Source organism: Dromaius novaehollandiae, chromosome 2 (genome assembly GCF_036370855.1).
Source record: "Dromaius novaehollandiae isolate bDroNov1 chromosome 2, bDroNov1.hap1, whole genome shotgun sequence".
Taxonomy (NCBI): Eukaryota; Metazoa; Chordata; class Aves; order Casuariiformes; family Dromaiidae; genus Dromaius; species Dromaius novaehollandiae.
The window spans coordinates 98770554-98796327 of NC_088099.1; the positions used below are offsets into that span (position 1 = coordinate 98770554).

At 40.2% G+C, this 25774-nt stretch overlaps 1 protein-coding gene across 6 annotated transcripts in view; it reads left to right on the plus strand.

The window, feature by feature from the left end:
- JARID2 (jumonji and AT-rich interaction domain containing 2) overlaps positions 1-25774 on the plus strand; it is a 235812-nt gene that overhangs the window by 118970 nt on the left and 91068 nt on the right. For 3 of the 6 annotated variants that reach the window (XM_064507000.1, XM_026113028.2, XM_064506996.1), the window contains exon 3: positions 11674-11815. The exons of 1 other annotated variant lie outside the window; for it this stretch is intronic. Coding sequence is in view for 4 of the 5 variants with exons in the window: in XM_026113028.2 (XP_025968813.1) it covers positions 11674-11815 (142 nt within the window). In the remaining variant the exon portion in view is untranslated. Of the gene's footprint in view, positions 1-1559; positions 1688-11673; positions 11816-25774 lie in introns of those variants that run through there. 2 more of the 6 variants (XM_064506997.1, XM_064506998.1) reach the window with 2 other exon arrangements.

Here is a 25774-nt window from a genome sequence, read left to right on the forward strand (position 1 = left end):
TTTTGCCCTGAAGAGAATTGCCTTTCCCTACTAGTAGTAAGGGGCCTAGCAGAGTGGACGAAATTTAAAATTACAGGCAAAAGGCTGTTCATGCTTCAGGAAATGGGTGGCTTAGTAAAGTGGATGAGAAATGCTCAGAAGACTTTGTTCCCTTCCCCCCTCCTGTTCTTGAGGAATGTCGCAGGGCCTGGTGCTGGCACGGTTGTCAAGCCTACGTTAAGGCTCTGAGCAGATATGTATGCTTTCAGGCTGGCAGGGAGGTGGAAATTTGGCTGCAGGCGATGCCGGCGCATCTCCAGCATGGTGGGAGGCAGCCTCCCTCCAATGCGCCCTGCGCAGCCCGCGCGCGGTGCCGTCCTCTGGCAGAGCACGGCGTCGCTCCCGTGTGCCGTGTCTGGCCTCTTACTGAAGAGCCGCGAGGATTAATTTCTAACTGCATGTGGCCTGTTTTTTAAAGTCAGTGGATATTTGATTGCTCTAAGCTCAGAGATCATAATTTGAACATTTAGTAGAAGGAGGTGGCACAACAAAAAAAATTTCTCGTCAGCAAAAGAAGGTGACAGTCGGGCTCCTGGAGCTTGCCGATGGATGATCTCAGAGTGAGGGAGGGCACGTTCACTGGAAAGTTATTGAAAATGTGGAGTGAAAGTAATTAAAATGGTTGAATTTAAATATCCATCATATGAGACTTGGAGTTTTGTAGAACATTCATCATTTAGCTCTACTATTTTTTCCTAGGACAGGAGGACTTTTTCCTTCTTTTTCTTTGACTGAAAGCTCAAAACATCTAGAGTGAATAGAGAGCTAAATCAGTAGTCACTTCTGTTTGCTGCGTGGGACGGTCAGTGCGGTGTTGCTGGGTCATGTGTTCTTTCAGTGAAGAAGATCTTGGTGTGCTTGTGTCATGTTGGGAAAAATATTTCTTCTGTCTGTCTGGAGGGCTGCCCATGCTCTTGGCAAAACTCATGAAAGACAAATCCTCAATGACATGCATTAAAATATCAAACGGGACTATACAATTAGAAGTATGTCATTCAGCATTTGCCTTTCACCAGCATTCGCCTTTCACGGCTTTTGTTACATGCAGGCAGAATTACAGACAATTAAGCAGAGAATAATCTCCCCAAAAGGGCTCTCTGACACTTCTCTCGTCCTTTTTTCCTTCTTTTTCTTAAGGTGTGTTGCTTTGCTGGAATTCTCTTTCTGTCCCAGAGTCGAGTCTTTTGCTTACTTTCAAAGTGTATGTAGAAGCCAAGTCCTACATTTATTCCTTTGGTCGTTTAATTTAGTTTGTTTTACTTTGTAAAAGAAGTAATTCAAGCTGTCTCTTCTGACTGTCCATCATTTCCACCCACGCTCACGTGATGTGCTGCAGGCTCTCTACCGTGCACAGTGTCTGCGCACTAGCTGGGTACAGCCAGAGTGGCCGGTGCCTAAGGACCTTGACAGACCTCCCTCCTGCGGAAGGCCGCTGCGGAGGGCTTTACAGATACCTTCCCTGGGCAGGCACCTGCTGCTGACGCTGGTGGCCGCCTTTGCAGTGCTGAAGAACAACATGCTGGTTGAATGTGCCTCTTGCTCAAGAAATGGGCCTTCTGCGTTTTCTCTCTGCTGAGATCATAAGCCCAGTTTATTTCTGCAGTTCATCGTTGCCGATAAGTAGGACCCATGCTTCCTCAGAGGAAAAGTATGTAACGAATATTAATCAAGGTGCTGGTTGCTGTTGTTTCCAGTTTCGTGCTGTTTTCAAATTATGCGGCCTGTAAGGATTTCCTAGAAATTGTAACAAATACAGCCAAGCCTTTCTTAGCCTTTGGGTTTTAGCTGAAGATTTCTCCTTTTCAGGGCTCTCAAGTATTGGTTGCTAGTAGTGAAACACTGTATGCCTGTGAAATGTTGTATGCCTGATTATTTCCCTCATTGTTTTATTTGCACGTTCGTATGTTTTAATTTCTTCCTGTTAGCAGACTCTTCCTTGCTTCAGTGTCTTTTCCTTCCCATTCTTTCTTCCTCCTCCATTTATGCTCCATGGAGACACATTTGCTAATTTTTACTTTCTAGTATAGAATAGCTGTTGTCTAGAAACACGTTCTTGGCATAGTTTTTCTTCTGTATGTTACATAAAATGCGAGTATGTTTGTGGGTGGGGTTTTTTTTCCTGATCTGTTTAGTTCCTTGGTGTCAAGGTATGGGTGTTTTTTGAAGTATGGATGTATTGTTCCTTTGTCCATCCATTCCTAGTAGAAGCTTAACTCTAAAACATGATGAAGTATGTCACGGAGTCTAAAAGCACATCCCTATGATGCAGAGGATGTAAAACAATTGACCGAAACATGGGACTGCTAATGGTGTATTACAGCTAAGGTGGATCTGTAAAAATGGTTCTGAAAAGGGAGAAATTGTCCTCACCTGTGCTTGCATTTAGGTAACAAAGACCTGAACTAATGAGTAGCTTGTTTTACTTAATTCTTATTTGCCAGAATAGTAAGTGCTCTGTCCCTCTTGGTAGAGGATCCTTATGAAGGACAGGTAAAAATAAATTGGAATCACTAACTTTTTTCCAAATAGCTGTCAAATAGATTTGAACAAAATAAAAGTGGAAGAAACAAAATCTTTTAAAATTAAGTGCTTTCCTGCACAGTCAGTTTGAGGGTATCTTTTACTCTCTCCTCTCTTGGGACATTACCCCATTGGTTCTCCTTTCAGCCATAAAATGCTGCAGGAAGGGCAGGATAAACAAGACATGATGGTTTTGGCATAAAAACCAAAGAACAGTTTATTCATATGTCACTGATAATTTTGTTAATACCTGAGAACTTACTCAGAGTCTTCTGTATGCCAACTTAGGCACAGTTTTCTATCCCCGCTATCCTTTAACTGAAAAGGGATAAATTGCACTTGTGGACCTGCTTGTCTCTGTAATTTCAAATAAAACATGCATTTAACTCTGCTTCCAGATGGCATGTGTTATTATCAAACAAGAGAGGAGATGTCCTGTAGGACAGATGTCCTTGGCATAGCTGCAAATCAAAAGGCATGTGTTCTCCTTGGGGAGAAATAAAGCCATTCTGCCCAGCTCCAAAATCAACATGAGGCACACACCACGTAGGAATTTTAATAATAACCCCTTGTGTCATATGGCGCTTATCATCTGTATATCTCCATGCGCTTTACAGAGGTTGATATCGCCAACTTTCTTTTGCAGGTGGGCGAGCTGAGGTGTGTAGAGGGGAAGTGACCTGCCCAAGGGCACCGCGTAGCAGTGACAGTGTCTGGGGGGGGGGGGGGGCTGCAGGTCCCCATGCCTTCAGCCAATTCCCTTCCTGGGCACGGTGCGCCCATGCAGCTGCTTTCGGCTTTATCAGCTGCAGTCGACCTGAACAGCACAGGTCTACAGCTAGGCTCTTGCATTCAGAGTCATGTTGTTCCTCTGAAGCCCTCTGATTGCAGTCGAGGGGGTTAGAGGATAGAGGTAATTCTGTAGTGCTTTATGGATGCAAGCTGTATACATCAAATACCACTATCCCTTGGCAACGAGGAGGAAGAGTACGTGGCGTTCGTTTCCCCTGTGCTAACAGTGAGTGCTTACAGTACTATAAAATTAACTGTGTTTCTGTTTGTCAAAACTTGTGACCTTTACACGGCCTGGTACCTACTTGTTAGGAAAGCTGCTGCTCTCCTCTTATCATGCTGCTCCAGTAGCAATTGGTAGAGCACGATAGCACAGTGTTACTGATACAGCAGATAGGGAGCAGCTGGTAGGGTGTTGGCCATGAGCTCACTTTTCTCCCCACTGCTCTACTTCATTCATGACAGCCCTAGCTCATGCTAGGTTTTTGGGACTTGCTGCAACCATTTGGGGTTTCTTCTTTTCTGTCAAAGTTTAAAAATTTGGAAAAATGCTAGAGCGGAAATGCAGGATCCTTACTTGTGTGTGTTTTTTTCTTTAATCTCTGACTTGCAGCCAGCTGTTTGGAACTACAGGAAGGGGTTTTAGGAGACACCTTTTGTTTCCCCCAGCTTTTTGGAATTGGCATTACTGCTGGTACCTTCTTCATCTGTGCATGAATACCTGCCCTGCTGCTCAGCTAGTTTTGTGCTCCTGTTTCCTCACTTGTCCAGGCACATGAACATGGAGCTAAGGCTAATAAACTTCTTTCTGTCCTATAAAGAATAAGTTGCCTCGAGTGTTAGTGTGTCTTGCCTGTGGGAAACAGCTGGTATGATTTTTCAGTGTATGTCCTTAAAAGCTGAGAGATGCCTGAAATCAGAGAGGGGTAGCACTTTGAATAGATTTTTACAAAAACTTAAAATGGTGAAAGTGTAAGCTTTAAGTGAGGTTTTTTCTCTGTATGTGCTACGTTGCAAGTATTGGTATATTTTCATATTTCTCACAAATGTATATTTCTTAAACAAAACTGAGGCTTGAAATATGTCCAGTGGCCTGGGGTAGTTTCCTAGCAGAGGTAGATTAGGCTCATTTTTGGCTGTTAAATTCTTGTTTCTATCAGTTTAGTACAAAAAACCCAACCAAACAAACAAAAAATACCATTGTGTTGAAACAACACAACGATATAATTTCAATTAATGGTGCTAACAGGTACCTGATAATAGGCTTTTCTGTATGAAACAATGTCTTTGGTTGCTTCATAGCAATTTTGGATGGGGATGTAATACTCCTATTACATCCTAAGGAGCTTCTTTCAACCTGCATTATTTAATCAGTTCTCTTTGGTGATCTCGTCTTTTGACAGGCTGACAAAAACATCTTGTGCTGTAATGTCATTCATGGTTGGCTTCCATAGTAATGATGTATATCTACATATAAAAGCACTGTTCTAGTCATTTATGAAGACTGTACAAGCTATTTGCTAACAGTTTTTGGCATAACAGTACTACTTTATGCATATGCTCTGTTATGTACCACAGTCAACCTGATGTCCAGTGGCTTGTCATCTGAATAGCCTGGGTACCATTAATTACCGTTATGGTGGCCACATAGAGCATCGTGTGGCTTAAACAATGACTTTGTTTCATGCTGTGATTTTTTATTTAGAGACAGAAAACCATTGTAGTGAGATCAAAATAATATTTTTTATGACATTTGTGCCTAAAAAAATGGACAGAGAATAGGTCTTTCTTATGCCAGAGAATTTATTTTATAAAAATTATGCCACTACCATGAAAACCCAGTTCTTTAGTCTCTAAGACAACCGTGGCATGAAAATAAGCCCTATTTTTGAAGCGTGTTGTCTGTTTAATATGTAATGTGATACCTTGTCATGCTGTGACAATATGACAGATGGCATTTGCACTATAAATTTGTGCATAGCTATACAACAGCTAAATACAGTAACTCTGTACAGTATGCTGATTAATGCAGATTGTTGCAGATGTTTTAGAGATACTGGTGTGTTTTAACTTGGCATTAAATGAATAATGATTTTATTTAACATGCCTACCAGGTTTTTGGTAGTATTTCAGCATGTACTCTGGCATGTAAGGATTTTTTTTGTTTTGCTTTCTTGGTAGAAGAAGGTACTTAGGGTTATGGAGAATGCGATGTAAATTTAGTCTGATTCGTATTGCAACAGTTTGTCATACTTTTGGAAAATGGGCAAGGACTATTCATTTGAGATACTTTGCAACTAAATTTGTGTATAAAGTTATAGCTCATAATAAACTGCTAAGTTATGTGGTTCTTAGACTGAAGGGGAGTGAGATTTAGTCGAGTCCTCTCTTCTCTGTTGTTAGTTTTCTTCTAGAACAGAAGGTGCTTGAAACTGAGGGTAAGAGACAACATTTAAAGAGCTGAAGCTATGTTTTTTAGTAACTTTGTTTCTTTGTATTTTATCTGTAGAGCTCATTTTGGTCGTCTTATACAGTACAATAATGCCCAAGGGTTTCTCCATGTGCAAATGGCATGCACCTATATCAAACTGGGATTTGGGATGTTTAAACATCTAGCTTTCTAACCGCACAGTCACCTTTGCATATTACATGTTCGGCTTTCCTAAAAATGAGAGTGCAAAAAGAAGAAAATTAAATCACTTCTCTTTTCTTTTCTTTTTCCTTTCCTGTTTGTTTTTTTTTCTTTTACAAAACTTTCCCGTACAACTCCAAAAGTAAACAAGACTTCAGATCCATGCTTATATATCCAAGATCTGTTAGTATTATGTATTATTCCATGTTCTCAGAAATAATACTGTCATCCTAGTGTGGTGAGAATGTGGCTTGGAATAAATATACTTTTTTTTTTTTTTTTTTTTTTTTAACTTCTTGTAACTTGTGTTTGTTTGTTTTGCCAATTGCCCTGGAAACTAGGCCTTTGTACCAGCGTAGAGCATTTCAGCTTGCAGTGATCAGTTAAGAATGCAAGAAGGCGGGTGGGAGGGGAAAAAGCCCTTTAATATCTCTTGGCAGTGGAAAGTGGGTGTGCTTTTGTGGTCAAGAAACACAAGGGAGCTGATTTATGTATTTCACGTTATAGTTGGGATCTAGAGAACAGAAAGCCTGCAGTACGGCTTCTCTTCCTTTAACTATTTGGACTGCTTGGTATTTAGCGTTTATCACATACAGAATATTATGAGTACAGCTGTGTCAAAATTCCCCTTTGACTCAATTACTTAGGTCAGTTTATGCTTTTAATATCTTTGGCTTGTGCTTGTTAGTTGTTGACTGATTCTCTATGGTGCTGACTTTGTGGGTTGCCTCTGAGGTGGGAGCTGACTGGAAACTCAGCTGAATCTGGTTCAGCCTCCTAAGCTTCCCTAGCACACTGGATGGGCTACTAAATAAAATAGGTGTTGCTATCTTGTTACAGGAGAACATGGAAACTTTCAAATTCAGACCTCTTAATGGTTTTAGCATAAGTGATACAGAAACGATGTTTTGGAAACATTGGGAAAGTCCCATCATAGGGTCACTGTGTTCAACTAACCACATCATACTAAGATTTGTTCAGATGCTCCCTTTCGGTTACCTGATCTTTCAGTAATTTTAGTGATGAAGAATATACAAATCTCAATATATACAAATCTCAATATATACAAATCTCAAGTTAGTTAGGCTTAAACCCAACTAACTAACCAAAAGTTCTCCTTTATATTTTTCTCTGTCTTACCTTGTTATGTTGCTACTTTCTGCTCTCCTCTTCCCCATTGACATTCATACTATATATTTATACTTGCCCTGTGTTTGTTGTACAGTGCGTTCCCAGGTAGTCTGATCTTACGTCGTGTTCGGTGAGTCTGGTGCTTCCAAGACCTGCCCTGCACATGCCTATAAGCTGTTTCTCCAGATGTCCAGAGATGTGTTAGATCACAGCTCAATAATAGAGCTGTAGATAGCTGCTAAAAGTGCAAGCATATAACCAAAAATGGTAAGGTTAGCAAATTGGCACCAGTATAAATTAAGCCCAGCCTGCACTGCAATAGTATGTCTAGTTGCTACACTGTTAAGAAAAGCAATGCAGTTAAGTCAGTGCAAGCCCCCTAATGTAAACTCATTTAAGCTGATTTAGCTATTTTTTTTAGACTGATTTCTGTGAAAGAGACAAGGCCATCGCTAGAGAAAGCTCAGCAAGGCCTCTGCTCAATTAACAACCACAATCAAAAAGCAAATAGGATAGTAAGATGCTGCAGGAACAATAGGGAGCACGCTATGCAAATGGTATAAAACCAGCATAAACAATTCATATGCTGTCAGGAATACCCTATATGGTACTGCTCAGCGCATTTCAAAACAGTTGCTGCAGGTCATAGAAAGGTGATATGGACAGCCAGGGCCGTGGACCAAACAAGCAAACAAACCTGTAGCCACAGATAGACTTGGAAACATTCAGTGTGTTGAAGGCAAATAAAAAGGATGTGATAGGAGTCTGCTAAATACTGACTGGTGTGCCAGAAAGGGATCTTCTGGCAGGAAGGGATCTTCTGCTTTCCCTGTGTCATAACAAAAGTAGTAGTGGACATAAAATTTACATTTACTGTTTTCTCAATGCAGTTAGAAGCCGGTAAGTGATACTTCTGTCTTTCTGAGCAGCATGTAAATAAATTGGAGTTTGTGATCACAGGTTATGCTGAACAATTTAGCAAAACCGCATGTGGAAGTTGACATTTATGTGGGTAATATACATTTTAGAAAGAGTGTTAAGATCTCCATGGTGCAGTTTGAAGCAAGCCTTTAATTACTAAGATTTGCTGTGAGCAAGGGCTTGCTTGCCTGGTAACTCTGAGATTAAGGGACACATCTATGGAAAAACAGTGGAGGAAATAATTACCCCTTTGATTTGATTTGCCCCTTAGATGGCTTGCTGGTTCCTTGGCTATTGTTGGGAGCTCCATAGTAGCCAGGATTCAAGAGTAATTCAGCTCTTCAGGCCGTATCAAAGAGCATATTCTGACGTAGTTGCTTTCCCCTCTTCACATGCATACACAATTGCATTGCTTTCTTTCTCAGAAATAAAAAAGTCTGCTGCTTTCTATCTTGGTTAACTTTGCAGAGCCAAGCTCACCTGGATGGGCTCTGTTCCTCCTGTCTGTCTACAGTGTGGCCTGTAAATCCCACTTGGCTGCTCCTGCGCCAGCTCGGTGACAGTGATGGGGATGCGTGGGTGTCACTCAGCACAGCGAGGCGGTCCCCAGGCTGTCCTGGGATGCCCCTGGGCCTCCAGTCCCTTGATTCCTCCTGATTTATGCACCACAGAGAGGAATACAGTTGGCTCAGAGGGCTCAGTCAGAGAGAGCAGGAATGGCGATTGAAGCAAAAAGGTACCCGGGGGCAAGCTGGATGCATCTGATATAAAAATGATTTGAGTGACAATAAACTTCATAACAGCCTACTTGAGAATGTGTTTTTTCTCTGATGCTCAGAAGGAGGCTGCTCCTGTGGACTGTGTGGGTGTCTGTGCCTTCCTCACTTCTGAGTGGATTTTGTAATTATGCTGGCCTTCAAAAGCTGTAGAACATGACACCCATTCCCATAAATCAGTATTTCTCATTTGCAGTTTTATGCCTCTGTTTTAGGGTGCTGATTTTAATTAGTTTCAGTTGAAGGTATTTTCTTTACAGGAGCTAACTTTGGTTATCTGCAATATTACTGGATTTTGGGATGGTTTTGGTTATGATGTATAGTAGTATATGACAAGGCTTTGTAGGAATAATAAGATAAACCAGTATGTTTCCTTAAGGAACACAAGTCATGCCTGCCTTCCAAGTGCACTGATGGTTTGGCAGAGTGGAAGGATGAATAGAAATTGCCTTCCAAGTGCATACAAGTTGACAGCCCAAAAGGTGATGTTCTTGTCTCATGTACTTCAGTTTGCTGGGGTTTATGTATGGCACCTCTCCAGAACAAATATTGCTTTTGGAAAACCTAATCAAATTCTGTCATAAGAGCTAAGTTACTGAGTATCGGGCCTCAAATGATATGCTTGATTTAGACTTCTAGAGTTTTAAAATTGTAAATTTTACCAGCAGCAGTTTCACGGCAAAATGCAAAGTAGAAGTTGAATAGCGATTAAGAATAAGCTTGGGTATTGAGCCTCTCTAATGAAGTGCATTCAGCATAAAAAAAAATCTACTTAACATTTTTTAAAAATCTGCTTCAGTTCCTCTGGACTGTTGTGGAAGAATGCTGTTACTCCACATTGCAGCACTGTGTCACCTCACAAATTCCACTGCAGTACATGCACTAAGCCTGAAGTTTGCATTCTCAGGTCACAATTTGAGATCCCTTTAATAGAAAGGAAACGTGGAATGGAATTTAACAACAGGGGAATAAAAATGTAAATTTGGTCATCTAACTTTTCTGTGCTATGTATCAGTCTCAGACTGATTAGAAGAGATATTTTAGCACAGAAATCAGTGCTTACCTCAGTTTCAGCTTTGGCTTGGTGGGCATTGTATTATTTCTAAGAGAATGGAGTATCCGTTTACTGCATCTTCCCCTCCCCCCCAAAAGAAAAAAATCCAAGCTTCTGCTCTATAAGTACCATTTAGAAGTAACGTACAAAAACTGCAGCTGTCCATCTGTAGCCACCATCTAACTAATTTTGACCCCAAATCAAGGGAAATGTAGTGTAGTTCAGAGTGAATAAGAACAGACTTTGATGGAAAAAGAAAACAGTGCTGTGACATGAACTTTGAATTAAGCTGTTTAAAGATGGCCAATTAGAATGATTAGGTTGGAATCAGAAGTCGTGAAATATTTGAGAGCCTAGTAACAGATGATATATCACACCAAGTCATAGCGTCCAAGTGAGTGCCGAATAAATGGACCTAAGAGAAGGGAGCATTTGGTCTGTTCCGGAGACGTGAGTACTTAGAGCAAGCAGGTTGCTGGAGCAGGTTGCTTTCTTTCAGTCTGTTTATGGTTAGACGTTTCTTTGAAGATGAACTTGGTTGAATGCTAGGTGATGTGATGATTGCGTTGCTTGGGCTAAACGGTGTTTTCCTCATTAAGTCTGAAATGGAATAGCGCTAATGCAGAGCGTGTAACAAGTTTTGAACTATTGTTAGGAAGCATTATTGTTCCCACGCTTGCTGCCTGGCTTATCTTAGAAGCAGTCAGCCTCCTGCCCACCTTCTTTCTAAGGTGAAATTGTGGAAAGGGAGACTGGAATGACCTAGGAAAGGAAGTCCTACCTACCAGCACTTCTCTGAGGAAATAAAGCTGTGAAACAAAGATGTATTATGCCTTTGCAAAAGTATTTTGATGGAGAGATGGGCTAGCATTCTCCTGGATATAATTGCAACTCCTCTGATATTCAGCTCTTAAAACACAAAGTAAATGCTGAGCTGATGACGTTGTTAGTTATTTTCTTCCCCATCATCTCAAAGTCTGCTGAGGAATATGTTTCTATTTTAATTCTTCCTTAAGTCTGAATGGCTTCATTATCTCTGTGTGCTGTTGTTTTACAAGAGTCAAATCATATTGTGTTTATTCACACAAGTAGAATAAGCTGAATTTGTTAAACATTATGCTTGTATAGGGCCTGATGGCTTCTTCCGTGTATATTACCCAGCTTGCTGTAGTATTCCTCCAGTGGAGACAAGAAGGCATAGAGGGGGAGGCACCTGTGGTATATTGCCGTCTGCCTTGTGTACCCTTGCTTCCAGTCCGTAGTTTCTGTCTTTGAGTGATGTCTGGCCAGGAGAATCGGAGTCAAGAGAAACAGATATTTGCTGTTTGCACCTTTGGGACTTAGGATTTTTTTAAAGGATCGTAACTTGTAGTAGTTAGAAGAAGCAGAGTGAAGAACAGGAAGATGACAAATTGACCACGTGGCAACTTATTTTTATACTGACGTGCACAAGTATGCAAAAGATTCCCATCCATGCCAGCCAGAAGGAGTTCTGTAAAATGAGGACAAGATTATGCACCTTTTAGAGTAAGGGATGTGACAAGGTTATGAATGTGATTATAAACACATGTTGTGCATTTATTTGGAATTGCTGGTTTTCAGTTAACCAGATCAGAAACATGCAAATCTGACCATTTCTTATTGGAGTACTTGGGCAAAAAATCAATGTTATCAGCATACCTCTTTGCAAGAGAGTTGCTTTGCGAGTCAGCTCCCTTCTGTTAGTATCAAGTGTGACTTTTTTCTCATCCACTTGTGATTAGTAATGCAGGTTTTGAATATTGTGTACTACTTTGTCATATTTACAGGACTTCTCAGTAATGGCCAATCTAAAGGATTAGGACCGGGATCAGAACAGCTGGAGAATGAGAAGGACGATGCATCACAAGTGTCCTCAACGAGCAACGATGTTAGCTCTTCAGATTTTGAAGAAGGGCCCTCAAGGAAAAGGTCAGTAGCGCTTTATGATTAACGTAGTAGCCTTTCAGCTTTGTCCCCTTCCTGCTGTGAGGTTGCGGTTACATAATCAGTAGGGCACATTTGTATGTACTACCTTACCGTAAACAGACTTTCCAGGAGTCCTTCTAGTAACAGTGAGGATATAGTGAGTTTTGGCTTCATCCTTCACTATAGATGGTACAAATAGATTGTGCTTGCTGGTGTTTTGGAAAACATGGAAAAGCAGTTGTCGTTTTGCAGTAGATTGCTAAATTAAGTGCCCTAATACTCTGCCCTTATCCCCTCAGCTGCATTGGCCTTTCAGGGTCTTTTCAATAAGTACGTGTGTGTAATTTCAAGAAAAACATTGCTGAATTAGTTAATGTTACTGTTGTTCTTTTTAGTTTTCTGTGAATGAAACCATGTTAAGTTAAAAATTAAATTTCTTGAGAAGACAAACTGTACAGTAAGCCAGTGTTGTGGGTTATTGGTTGTAAGGACTGCTTTGAGATAATGTGGCAAGCTGACTCCTGTTTACTATAAGTCAGTTATGAAGTCCTTGTTGAACTCTTGTCATGTTACAATTTTGGCCAATCCTGAATGTGCAAAATGTGGGTTAAAATTGCAGGATTCAAGCCAATGTCTTGCAGAAAATATGCTGAAAATGCAGGCAGAGTCTGGGAGGTGTCTCCTGTGTGAAGTAAGAACCAAAACAGGCTGTCTGAAAAGCGCCATTTAAAAGAGAAACAGAAAATGCTCTCTCAACCTTTTTCCTCCAAACCCTCCCCCATCCTAGTCCCGAGCCAAAATGAACCATAAAATAAAGATCTCTTTCTAACAAAAGAAGTATTCCTGTTTTCTGCATGACATTGTGATTTCCTTGGGAAATCTGATGGCGTGAGGAGAGTGGTTCTTTCTGGGACAACCCTTTCTCATCTTCCCCATACACACGTGCACAAGTGCAGAGTCTGCCTCTGGATATGCCTACTTCGCTCCTCTGGTGTATCAGAATAAAATACGTGTTTTTTTCCATACTGATAGAAATTTTGTAAGAGCTTACTTCATTCTGCTGCTGGTTGGGGGAAAAATTACGTGTGCATGTTAATTTTTGGCTTTATGAGATATAAAGGAGTCTTGAAAATGATTTCTGCTTAGGAATTTAGATGATCTGCTATAATGTTCCTGGGAGACAGAACCATCTTCTCATGGTGTTGCCACTGATACTGGCAGGGTATCTGCAGTAACTCGTGCCGCCCTCTGCATTTGCCGTATCTCCGTGTCCAGTGCCCAAGCTCCTCAGTTGGGTGGGCACAACTGTTTGCAGGGCCACACCATGGATAGGTTTCAAGGAGCTGGTTAGGGTTAAAAATAAAAGCAAAGAGAAGATAGATTTAGGCTTTTTGCCAGAGGTTTTTTTCCTTTTTTCACCTGCGTGAGTTTTCCTATCTTGTTCACAGCACAGCCACAAAAGCAGCTGCCAGTTTGACCTGTGAGAAGGTGTCCCTTAAGCTGTCCACACCACTAGTGCCCTGCATGGTTCAGCTCCAGAAACAAGTGGGATTTGCGAAGTCACAGGTCCTGAGAAACTGTGTTCGAGTATTGCGGGAGAAATTTTTCTTTTTTGGAAGGAATACTCGTTATTTTTTTGCTGTGGAATTTAGATACTTGAGGAGCAATTGAATGGTTCAGGCGCACGACTGTTTCGCTTACTGGATGTGAAACCTTGACAGTAATTTTCCAGACCTTCAATGAGAAATAATAGGGAACTTGTTGTCTTTGGTACTTTCCAGGTTAAAAACAAAACTGTAAACAAAAAAACAGAAGCTGAGATGAGAAAGATCTTTTTGGCTTTTGTGGAAGACAAGATATCATTTGACTTCTTCATGTGTTATGATTTGTTGAAATACTATTACTTTTACCACTCCAATTGCTGTGAAGGAGAGCGTTCCTGTTTTGTTTCCATTTACACACAGACTTTTATCTACTTTCTTCCTGCCCTAACTTCCTCTTTGCAGACAGATCTCTTCTGAGCTTTTTCTCTTAAGCTGTACTGTAGCATTTTGAGTGAAATATGCTTTTAAACACTTTAGTTTTCGCATGTGCTTCATGCATTTTTTTTCCCTACCAAAAGCTAGAATGTGTGCTCCAAGTCTTCTACAAATACTATTAAAACTGGTGGTATACAGAGTGAAGTGATTTGGGGGAGACTTGCTCTATTTAATACAGTGAGTTTTGAGTACCAAGTTTCGCGTGATGTTGGAACTGTGCATATATATGTAAATTATTTTTTAGTTTCTTCGTGGTTTTCTGTAGGGGAGGAGCATTTGTTTTGATACTTGAGCCCATGTTCTAGAGGTGTAGGTCACCTATATCTCACACCAATGACAGAAACGAAGAGGATGTTAAGAAAGTAATTATAATAAACAAGGGAGGCTGTTGTAAGGGGGTCTAAGTTTGTTTTGTAGTTTAACCATGTGATTTGATGTTACTGTTCTCCGGTGTAACTCCAGGCTGGTACTGGAGGCAAACCAGTTCCCCTCCTTTCTCTTCCCAGTTTCTTGTTCCCTCCTCTTCCCATCCATCCTGCGTGGCAATCTTCTGGCCTCCAGGTTGGCCAGTTCAGTGAACTGATCTGGTAGAATATTACCCCCCACCATCAGAGCAGGTCACATTTTATAAATGGAGTTAGCTACATGGGTACCTGCAGGTGTGTAGCATGTGCATGCATGCAATTTTCATTTATACTGGATCCAAACTGTTCAGGTTTCAGAGATAATCTTTGCAAGAGCCTGAATGCATAGCAAGTGCCAATTCTCACAGCACTTTGAGTGGAAGGTGAGCGTTTGCTAGCAGTTAGTATTATGCTGTGATCTTGCCATGTCAGTAATCTCCAGTTTGAATTTTCCTTTGGGAAAAACTGGGCAGTGGGTGTTTCCAGTGAGTTCCTAGTCAGAGGAGTCAGTTACAGACAGGTAAGTGCTGACAGGCATCTGTGGGAGAGGTGTCTATTAAACAGCAAAGGGGCTATTTCTGAATATTCCTTATTTCCTATGCACATGCACAAGCTGCGTAATGTAAGAGTAGACCCCCTAACCAAGCACTGGTTCCAGTATATCTACCTGTTTTTCTCTTTTTTCCCCTTTTCCCCCCTTTTTTTTCCTTCAGTTTAAACCCCTTTCCTAGTAACATAAATGTAATTGAACAGCCAAACACACCATAAAGTAAGCATCATCATGGGAGGAGAGAGATTGTGGTTTTGGTGGAAGTTAGCTGATTTAATATAATGCTGTAGATTTTTCCAGAAACTTGCTTAGAAACTGTCTTTGATGGAGCAGGCCTTTGAATGCTGTGGGCCAGCAGTGCAAGGCTTTAAATGGCTCAAAGTCTTCTGTGTAGATACTTTTGTCAGTAATTAACACCTTTGCTGCCTGGGGACCAGCGGATGCTTTCTACTTAGCCAAGTTCGCAGCCATTGGAGCAACAGGGAAAGTCCCCTCCCTGTTTCTTTCTAAGCGTAGGTTTTTAGATTGCAACAGAAATCATAGAAAAGGATGAAAAGTGCACAACCTGCCATTTTCTTTTGCCACAATTTACAGCTGTTATAGCTTGGTGGTGGTAAAGCAGAGAAGAGGTGTGTCTAAAGCCTTTGCTTGTATGAAGTCTCCAGATGTGTCTGAAAATCAAAAACCACACTTGCAGAATAAGTGGGGCTTTGGGGCACTGGTATTGGCAATAGCAGCCAGCACAAGACTTCACAATATTTAGCGTTTTTTTTTTTTGTTTTTTTTGAGTTTTCACCCAAAGAATGCAAATACTTGCATGCGCAAGTGCTAATTTGAATAATGTTATACTGGCCTACCTTATCAGTTTTGCCAGTCGTACTAGAAAAACTGAACAGTCTATGCAAATGAAGACTGTGTTGAGGTCATTTTGAAAACTTGGTTCGTATTCTGTCACTTGAAAAACAATTTCCAGGGAGTTAGAAATCCTTAAGGTCTTCAATTTTATGACATGGAGGTAGCTTGTGAAGATTCATGCTCTTGCAAAGATACATATTTAGTCAGTGCTGTGTGTTATTAGTGCCCAGGTGTGAGTGGAAGGGGTGAATGTTGAGCAGTAAATACTACTTGCCACCAGTAAAAAGGTGTCAGTGTTATCCTACTATTTGACCAAAGCTAAGCATTCAAATATTACATTTAAAATGCTGCACTGAATCTGTTGTGTAAAGGGTTGCAGTCTAATTGCCATGTAAGTGCGAACAGTTGTTAGCTTGTTCGATACTTTTGGGGCTGTGTACAGGCTTGATAAACTAACAGATTGGATGATCTTCACAGAGTAAAGACTGTGCATTTTAAAAAGCCGTAAAAAATGTAATTGCTGCACTTTATCACTGAAGAAGGAGAAATATAAGTTCAGAAGCTGCATGCACTCTGTTGGTAGGCACCTCTAGTTTCAAGCTGTGGTACTCCATTGAGAAGGTCAATAGGTAACAGGCCAAAGAGGACCGAGACACTATTCTGGATCACTTAATTTTTTTATGGGTAACTCTTAATGATATGACCTCTGGCAATTAATAACAGTGTGCAAAGAAAACTCTGTTTTCTGGCAAATCATTTGCCCCACCCAAGAAGACACGTATGCAGAGCAGACTTAATACGTCTGTTAAAAGTATGTCAATCCTCTCATCTTTGGAGATACCAGACTATTGCTTGCTTCCTGTTACTAATCAGGTGGCTATTCATTTACATGATACTCTTCCCACATGCATGCTGGGAATTGTCAAGTGCACAAATGCATTTATTTTTTATTGTAAAGGTCTGTTAATAAGATGCTATGAAAAGTGAGAGAGCGATGGCTGATTTTAACAGTCCTTAAGTTCTACATTTTGTTTTAGTACTTTGAATATTCTCTCCATTAAGGAGGTGGAAAGGTGCCTTTTTTAAATTTTTTTATTTTTTTTATTTGGAGGGAAGAAAAGTCACGTTGAAGAAATTACATCCCCAAAACCCAAGGAGGAAAATCTGAAAGTACTGAGCAGCCACTATATTCCTAGTCTTTTATCAGTTTTTCCAACAGGAAGTCTGTTTTTTTTTTTTAATTTTTATTTTTTATTTCCACTCTGAAGTTGCTGCTTGTTATTTCAGGTTGATGTATCATAAACTCTGATGTGAGGTACAGCTGGCTCCTGTGGCTGACATTAACATTATTCACAGGAAGCCCAGCGTGGTCAGTGTCTCATGATCTGTTAGTACGTGGTTTCAGTTTTCTGAACGTAGCTGTGATGTTACTACACTGGCCTGGTTGTTGTTAGTGTCCTGTATGCGTTCTCGAAGGCAGACTTCTGAGAAGTGAAGGTGAAATTAGAGTTTCAGAGCAGCAGAGGGAAGGACTGGATCTGCGTCTGCGTAATGTCAATATGCCACAAGTAGCTGCTCCGTTCCTCATTATTTCTCTGTATTAGAGCTGTTTGACTGCTCTAATATTTGTCAGATTGAATATTTGACTGCTGGGCACTCAGCGTTCCCTCGCTCCATCCCCATCCCCGCTGTAGGAGCTGCCGCGCGGATGCATGTCCCCATCTGAAGGGTGAGCTGGGGAGCTACCAGGAGGTGATGCTTCTCTGCTGTTTGCCCAGCTCCCCTGCTACGGGGGAGGTCACTGGCAGCAGGAGGAGGGGACAGCCCGCTGTGAGCCATCATATTTTGAACTGCCAGAGCTAGATTGGCCAGAAATTGTTTATTAGGAACTTTATAAGGCCTTTAGTTGACACAACAAATTTCTCGAGCAAGGGAGAATCAGAACTGCAGTTCTTCGCTACAACAGGGACAATACGTGGGATGTGCTCCTGCCTTGTGCTGGCTCGCTGGTGCTTGTTTGATATTTAGTTATTACTTAATTTAGTGCCAGTTTAACTCCCTGACCTGTTTCACTGTGGGGTTAGGTGAGTGCCAAAGCTGATCAGACAAAGGAGTGAGAATATTTGGCCACAGGTGGAGGAGGAGAGCATGCTGGTGCCCGCTGGCTGGTAGGCACACGGCTAGCCACTAGCACAGCCATATTACACTGTAAGCACAATAAAAAGCCAGTCAAGCACAGGCAAGCTTCTGTCTATTAGGGAAGCGCCTAATTTAAGTAATTTCTTTTAATGATATATTCGTACAATTTGGACTGCAAAAGATTTCTTGCAGCAGAGCTGTCAAAAATTCAAGTGCCTGGGTTTGTTTGTTTGTTTTTTTTTGCCAAATTGTTTTTATACTTTGTGTGGTGAACAGTCTCTGTAGTACCAGACTTAGCATCTTCCGCGCAACACATAAAACAAGGTTATTATTATTCCCATATATGTATGTTTGTGAGGGATTTCCACTCAGTATTCTAGGTGATAAGAAAAAGAAGTGTATTATAACTCAGGTGTGAACGTGGGAGACTACTCATAATATTAGAAGTATTTTTCCAGGACCTTTTTTAGTGAATGGTCTTTTCGCTAATTGAAACACCATGTAATGTATTTGTGTTCAGCTATTGCTTGCTACCACATAATGTAATCCCACTTACAAACCAGGTGCTTCAATTATCATTCTAATATGAGTAGGCTATGAAGCTAGTTATTTGCTTATGGGAAGAAGTAAAACTATGTCAATCCACAATAAAAAGAAAGTGGCAGTACAATTGAGGAATAATAATTCTAATTTTTTGCCCTCTGGAAATTCTGATATGAGCAGAATATATTTTTAGTTCAGCAAGTTTATGTTTGACAAGCCATATAAATAAAACAAGAATAGTCCATTGGAGTGGATTTGCACAAGGCTATTTGCTCAAGAATAGTTTGGGGGGGGGGGGGGGAAGGAAAGAAAAGCAGATTGCCTGCTCTGTAATGGAAGCCAGGAGATCATTCTGTGTAGTTTAAGAAGAAAAAGTTGGGTGATTAATGTTCTTTCAGTGTTTTTGTGAGAAACAAACAGAAGTTATTGACGTGGATTCTTCTGTCCAACACCCAAAACTATAACAAGGTACAAGAATTTGGGAATACTTTAACTCTGCGTGTAGACAGCTATGTAAGCAACTTGCCCTAGTTGAGATTTAATAATTCTGAAGGTATCATTTATAGCAGCTTAGAATTGTTAAGCAGTGTCCAATTCAACCTTGCTTGTCCTCACCTGCCACCTTCTTTTCAGAAGTCGGAGTTGCAGGAGGAGAACATCATGATCTTGAACTCGGGCACATCATCCTGGCCTTCCCCAGGTGATTACCAAGGGAATTTCCATTGACAAGATGTGTGCAGTTGTTTCTGTAGTTCCATATATGGCAAATGTCCTTTCAGCTGCTCACTTGCACGGCTTGATAACCCATCCCCACTGTCATTTACTTTATTCAAACATCTAACCCTTTTGTAGGACAGGCTGGATGTTGACTGCTTAAATGCCAGGAAGAAGTTGCTCTAAATCAGTGTAGGAAATAATTGATTCTGCACTGAAAAATGTTTTTTCCAAGAAAATTTGTGTGTCAGTCTGAAGGAGGTTTTTTGATGCAAGTAAGCCACCAATAGTTTACGTAAGAGCCTGGGCTGTATTATGGAATAACATTGACTCTTTGCTGCATCTGATTTATAGTGGCATTTTTCATATACATCTGTACTGTTATGTTTGGCCTTCTCTCATCTTGATGTTGTGGATAGCACAGCCAGGTCCTCAGCCTGCTACTACTGAGCTCTTGGAGGGAGAGGACTCATCTCTCCAATTTAATCCTTTTTACAACCTCCCTGACCCATTTCTCTCTGAAAATTATCTTCCTATTACTCTCCTGTCCAGACAGTAAGCTCCAGGTATTTATGGCCAATCTACTTGCGTGGCATTTCACAAAGACAGGCTGATGTTAAAACTATTTTCCATCAAGGACCCTATCTGAACAGTCAGTGAATGTTTTTTTTTTCCCAAAGCCTCATGCATAGTCAGTGAATGTTTTTTTTCCCCAAAGCCTCGTGCTACCTCAGAATAAATGTTACATGTGATGGACCTTCCAAGGGATTTTGTCACATCAGTAGAGATGGACTCGTTGCTATGCTATCAGCTATTTCTGACTATTGCTGCTCTTCCAAAGTCATGCCTTCTCACCCTAAATGTTGGATATGTGGATAACTTGAAATATGTGTATTTTTTCTTTTGGGGCTTGTTAACTCATAGGTAAAATGCTGTTTCCTCACCAAAACAACACTGAGGCCCATGAGATCTCCTGCAACGTTGTCTGTTGACAGTGACCCAATTTCCATGATCCTGCAGCATGAATGGAGGAGAAAAAAAAAATCAAATGTAATACAGATGAGTGTTTTCCTATTTACTCCTCCATTCATAACCCCCAAATGAATTTTAAATCAAAGACAGGAAGAAAAAAAGGCAAAACAGTTGTATTCGAAGATCATCACAGTACCATGAATGTTTATCTCTGTTATTATGAAGAATGAGGTTCTCTTTAAAACCTTGATTCCTAGAAATGAACCCTACTAGCAAGTACAGTGGCCTTATTCTTTTGGAAAAGAAGAGATTACTTAAAGAGAAAACATTCAGCACCATCAAGTATGGATGAGTTTTCAGAATTAAATGAAACGGATTCAGTTTCCTGCGTAAAATTAAAATTTGAGCTTAAAAAGATGTCAACAGACAAAAATAATTGTAGCAAGAGCAAAAGGCCAAGCACAGAGAAGTAGAAACCTGTTTGTGAACTAAAAAAGTAAAATGCTGTAATATTTGGCAGTTAAGTGATTTGCTTAGACTATACTTAGTAACAATTGTATGAAGTAATGCCACTTTATAATGGTCTTTTGAAGGGTTAGGAAGCAAAGGATATGAGAAGTGAAATGCAATCTGAAAACTGTTGGTATTTTCTACTTTGTAGTAATGTTGGGCTCCTAATCTTTTGATTCAGTCCAACATTTGGAGTGCAGAGCTGATTTGCCAGAAGAAATTTTGCATCTTATTCTGGTAGACATCATTTAGTAGGCTGTATTAGCATAACTTCTGCAATGTCAGGATGAGATCTCTGAAAATTTTACATGCTAAGCATCGTAAGGTCTAGTCTGTGCTTTAACTGAAGTTTAAGCAAACCGATGACGGAAACCTCTAGTTTCCTTTATACGGACATTTAGAGGAGAGTTACCATTGGCTGTTTGTGTGTAACACAATTTTCACTATAATTGGGAGTGTTCTTTATCTATACTGAGTGAAAGGCAAGTGTGGATTTGGAACACTGTTGTACTATGTGTTCTGCAAACGTAACAAAATGAAAAAAAAGGGTCACAACTCCAATACCTTAAACTGGAAGTGAATTCTAACATTGAGTTGTAAGTGTATTCTTTTACGTATTTGAAGATTATATTTGTACTGTAGGCTGGTTTGGCAAACTGTAAACTACAGGAAGTCTTATTCCATTTCTATTTTTGTGGCTGATCTGGAACCTGCACAATGTTTGAGTGGTAGGAATACATTCCTGACATGTTCCTTGCAGATGACAGCATGAGCATGGGTTACAGCTGATTCACCGAAAACAGCTGTAGTTTTTCTGTTAGTGTTGTTGTCTGTCAGATCACAGCAGATCTTATCACAAGCAGGGAGCAGGTCTCAAGTCCCTCAACTAGCTGAAAGAGTTGTTGGGTAGTGTGAGCACAGGTCTGAAGTAGGGCAGTCCTGTCAACAGCATTGTAACTTAGACTATGAGAATTTTTTAGCTCTGAAGTAAATTTTAAGAAAACAGAACATTACTGTAAATGTCTTTTGTGGAATCTTCTCAGGTCTCTTGTGTTGATACAAAAATCACACTGACATTTTACATAAATGGCCCAGGTTCTGCTGGTTTAGTGCTTTTCCTTTATATTTCTCTCTCTTGCTGCAGTAGCACAATATTTCCTGATGGAAGTAAATTTTTTCTTTCTAATCTGAACTTTTGTATTTTTCCTATTTTGAAGGTATGTTTATCGTGAAATGATCTATACAGTAATGGCTGTGCCGTCATTATATTTTGATTTTATGCTTTATTTCATGGCTTTCATCTCTTGGTATTTGTTCTTGGCTCTGATTAAATAAACTACAGCTTAAGGGATCATTGACCATGTGGCAAATTATTTGCCACTTTTTTTGCAGTTGTATTACAGTCTGTTTCCACTGGTAGCATCCTTCTTTCAGCTTTCAAACAAGTTCTCCCCAGCGTTTCTTCGTGGTAGTTACTATGGAGATCACTGTCCACTCCGCCCCTTCTCCCTTCTCCTGCTCCTCTGCTTGAGCTCCTGCAGCTGTTATTTATCTTTTCAATAAAGTAAGTAGATTTTGTACAGATCTCTTTTCTGATGTCTCTTCTATTGGAACGTTTGCCTGTAACACTTTTCAGCTTTATGAAACCCTGTAGATGCACATGTATATGAATGAAAAATTTGGGGTATGAGTAGAGCATGTGGAGATTCCTAGTTAAAAGGGTCACTGCTGTAACTATTATCTGATTTGATCTGTCTTCACAGTTCAATAGTTATTCATTGGAGTCATAATTCTGTAAAATGAATTAACTGGTAACGTGTGTGTGTGTATGTAAGCTGAGTGTCTAGGATGGCTTTTAGAATGTATTTATTTTAAATGACAGCTTTTGGAATTAAATATAAACATATTCTGGTGCAAGTTAAAATTTCTCTGATGAAGAAATGAAAGCTGAGACAACACATCGTTAGCCTTTTAAGTCTGAGAGGCTTTTCTTTGCACATCATCATAATTTCAATAGTACTTTATACAGCTTTATATATTCCAGCTTTAACAGAGCAATGTGGATGTTGTTTGGATTGCCAGCTATTCTGTCACAGATAGGATATTTTCCTTTTCCCGTGTGACTGTTTGGTTCTGATCCCCTTGTCTTCTGGAAGTGTTGTTTCATTTGATGATGTCCAAGGTTTTTTGAATGATTTAGAGAGATTTGAAATGCAACTGTGCTCTCTCACCAAGAAGTTCTACCACGACTACCTGTCCTAGGTGGCATCCCACCCCTAAGGCTGCTGTAGTGGCACTGCTGTTTTGATGAATGCTAGTTCCTCACTGTAGCTGCGTCTTCAGAGGTTTTGCTTCTTTCTTTGCAGAGATCTTGCTCTAGGTGATTATGAATTGCAATGTTGCACTGTTTTTCTTTGGCCTGCTGAGCACTATCATCTGTGACTTTCCACAATCAGGAGCCTACTGAGAAGTCCCTCGGTTTTATAATCGCATAAATACCCTACCTTAGGCTGTTGGTCAGATAATGCAAATCATTTTGCCTCCTGTTGAGAGTGCTGAGTTGAAATTACAATGTAATAGCCCGCTATGCAGCTGGGACAGGGGGAGGATGTGATAAGGAGGAGCATGCTTTCCCCCTGCCCCTTTGTGCTGGCTCTGGTGTGGTTGTCACCTAGCAAAAATGACGGCAGATAGTTTTCTGCTAGGTTAGTGGGAATCATCTCAGGAAAAGGTCCTCTGAGCACTTCAGTGAGTGCAATGAAGGTGGCAGAACCAGGCAGCTGTGGGGAGGAGGAAGACAGAGCAGACGATGAGGAAGAGCAGCAGCAACCCTTTGCTCTTTCCGTGGTGCCAGTCTGTCCCGTCAGCTCAGCCCTCCTGGGTGACTTTGTTCTTGGATTTATTCTAAATAAACAAACACCCCATCTGTTTTGATCACTGCTCTTTCTGGTGAGGGAGAGACTCTGAAACCCTGTGCTTTTGTCTTCTGCTCTCTTTTAAATATTGTTCCTTAGATTATTCCTTGCCTTGTGACAATTTGTTTTGCAAATTGTCAAACAGAATGTGTATTGAAAAATAAATTACTCTAAAATTTTACCTCCTTTTTTGAAGGGAGTCTCATGTTTTTCTTTTACATACATCTATTTTGCTGTGTAAGCAAGCGGCTGGGACTTCTGGATTACTTCTCTTCTATGTTTAGCGTCATCTTCTTTACACCCGCACGTTGAAAATCCTCAAGTTTTATAATGTAGACTGGGAAATCTTACAGCCCCCCCCAATTTTTAGATCAGAAGCCTGAAACCAAGCAGGCCTGCTAACCATGGTCTCTCAGTGCAGTTGGACTTTTTATGTTTGTCTTACACTGGCAAAATTGACCATTATTGATTTTTCTTGAAATCTAGTTCATCTCACCTGGTTGATATGTAAGAGAAGAACAAGAAAACCCGCCTGTGGCACAGTTTCTGAGAACCTCATTTTTAAGTCTCTAGACCCATGCAATCCTCTCATTACCTGAGAACTGGACTGTAAGTACTGAGCCACAGCTAGGCAAATGTTACTGCACAATCAAGGTTTGTTTTTAATTAGTTTTATTTCATTTCAGTTAAACCGGAAATCTCATTATCAAGTCTACTCTTGATACAGTGCTACATGTCGTACCAGTTTAGGGGTATTTAATTGCTTCCACTTTCCAGGTGGACTGCAAAATAAACTTTAAAGGTGACTCAGATGAGAAATGGAAAAAACGGGGAGATAGCATTTGAGTAAAGGCCTCACTACTCTTATCAGGAGAATTAAGTGGAATAATTCTGAGAAAGAACACATGAGAAAATTATTATTTCTCCCATGAAGCTTACAGTCATAAGACCCTATTAAACATTAATTCAAACATTTGTACATTTTGTACATTAAAACCACAGTAATTCCAAGTAGTCTAGTACCTCAGGTACAGGGTAAGGAACATGCACATTCAGATCCTCACCATACTGTGTGGCCTTGCAGATCACTTAATCTCTGTATCTCTCTTCTACCTTCACAATTATTGGCATGGTCTTGATGGATTTAAAATTTGAGTAACATTTTTATTGTTTTGAAGTATAAAGTAAAATTAAAGTGTGTATATAAAAGTGCGTAGGTGTGTATATATATATGTATACACACACACACACACACACACACACACACACACACACAAAGTGTATTTACATATAAAAGTGTTTATTCTGCTTTATGTGTTTGTGCCTCCAGTTCCTTTTTCTGATATTAAATTAATATAGATGTTCATAAATAAACCAAAATGAAATTCTCTCCCTGAAGGAGTGTTTTGAAAGTGCTGTATCAGCAAAACTGCATTCAAATCCGTTTTAAAGTGACTAGAGTCAACTCCTGAAGCTACTGAAAGACAGTGCTTATTCATTATTGATTTCAGTGGGGCAGACATTGTCCCCAAACGTCTGCAGGTTAAAGGATGCTCTAAATGAAGTGCCCTGTTTTAGGGTAATGTAAGTTCATTTGGAGTAACAGTTAAACCTTCCATTTTTTCAGATTCCCCAGCAAAGCATCTTGTTTTGTTTTCCTTTCTGGTGGCAGTAGTCTATGTAAAGTAGAATTTTACACAGCAAAATGAACTGTCAGAAAGTAATGCCATATACTGTCTGCTATGCGATTCCATGAATTCTTACCTGGCTCGTGTCTGCTTTCTGCCTCTACTGAAGGCAGTTAGTGTGAACTCTGAGAAAACAAGCATTCATCGAATGGATGGCTGCCAAAATGGGTCTTAATTCTTGGATACTTGATTATTTTAATTTGAGGGAAAGACCATCTTCACCTGCAAGATTGTCGGTTCGAAGCCTTCTGTACTGAGTATATGTTGGCCCTTAAGGTCTACGTTGCATCATTTCCTCTGAAGTTGTAGTTTGTGTAGGTTCACTAATTTGGCGAGAGTGCAAAGAGTATGTGACAGTCTTAGTAAAAATGGAAGAATGTGTCCTTTGTGCTTTCATTCAATGTTACAGCATAATTCAATTAAAATAGCCTTTTAAAATAGATCAAACGTTAGAAGTGGCCCTGCATTTCCTAAACCATATTGCATTTCTCTGTTTCATTCATAGAAGGTTCACAGTAAGCAACTTTATTCCAAATTATTTTAAGTTTTTTTCTGCTTTTTAGTTGCATCTTCTTGAGCGCTGTATTTTTTTTCATTTGCTTTTTAACTATCCAGTTAAATTTAACTCCTTCA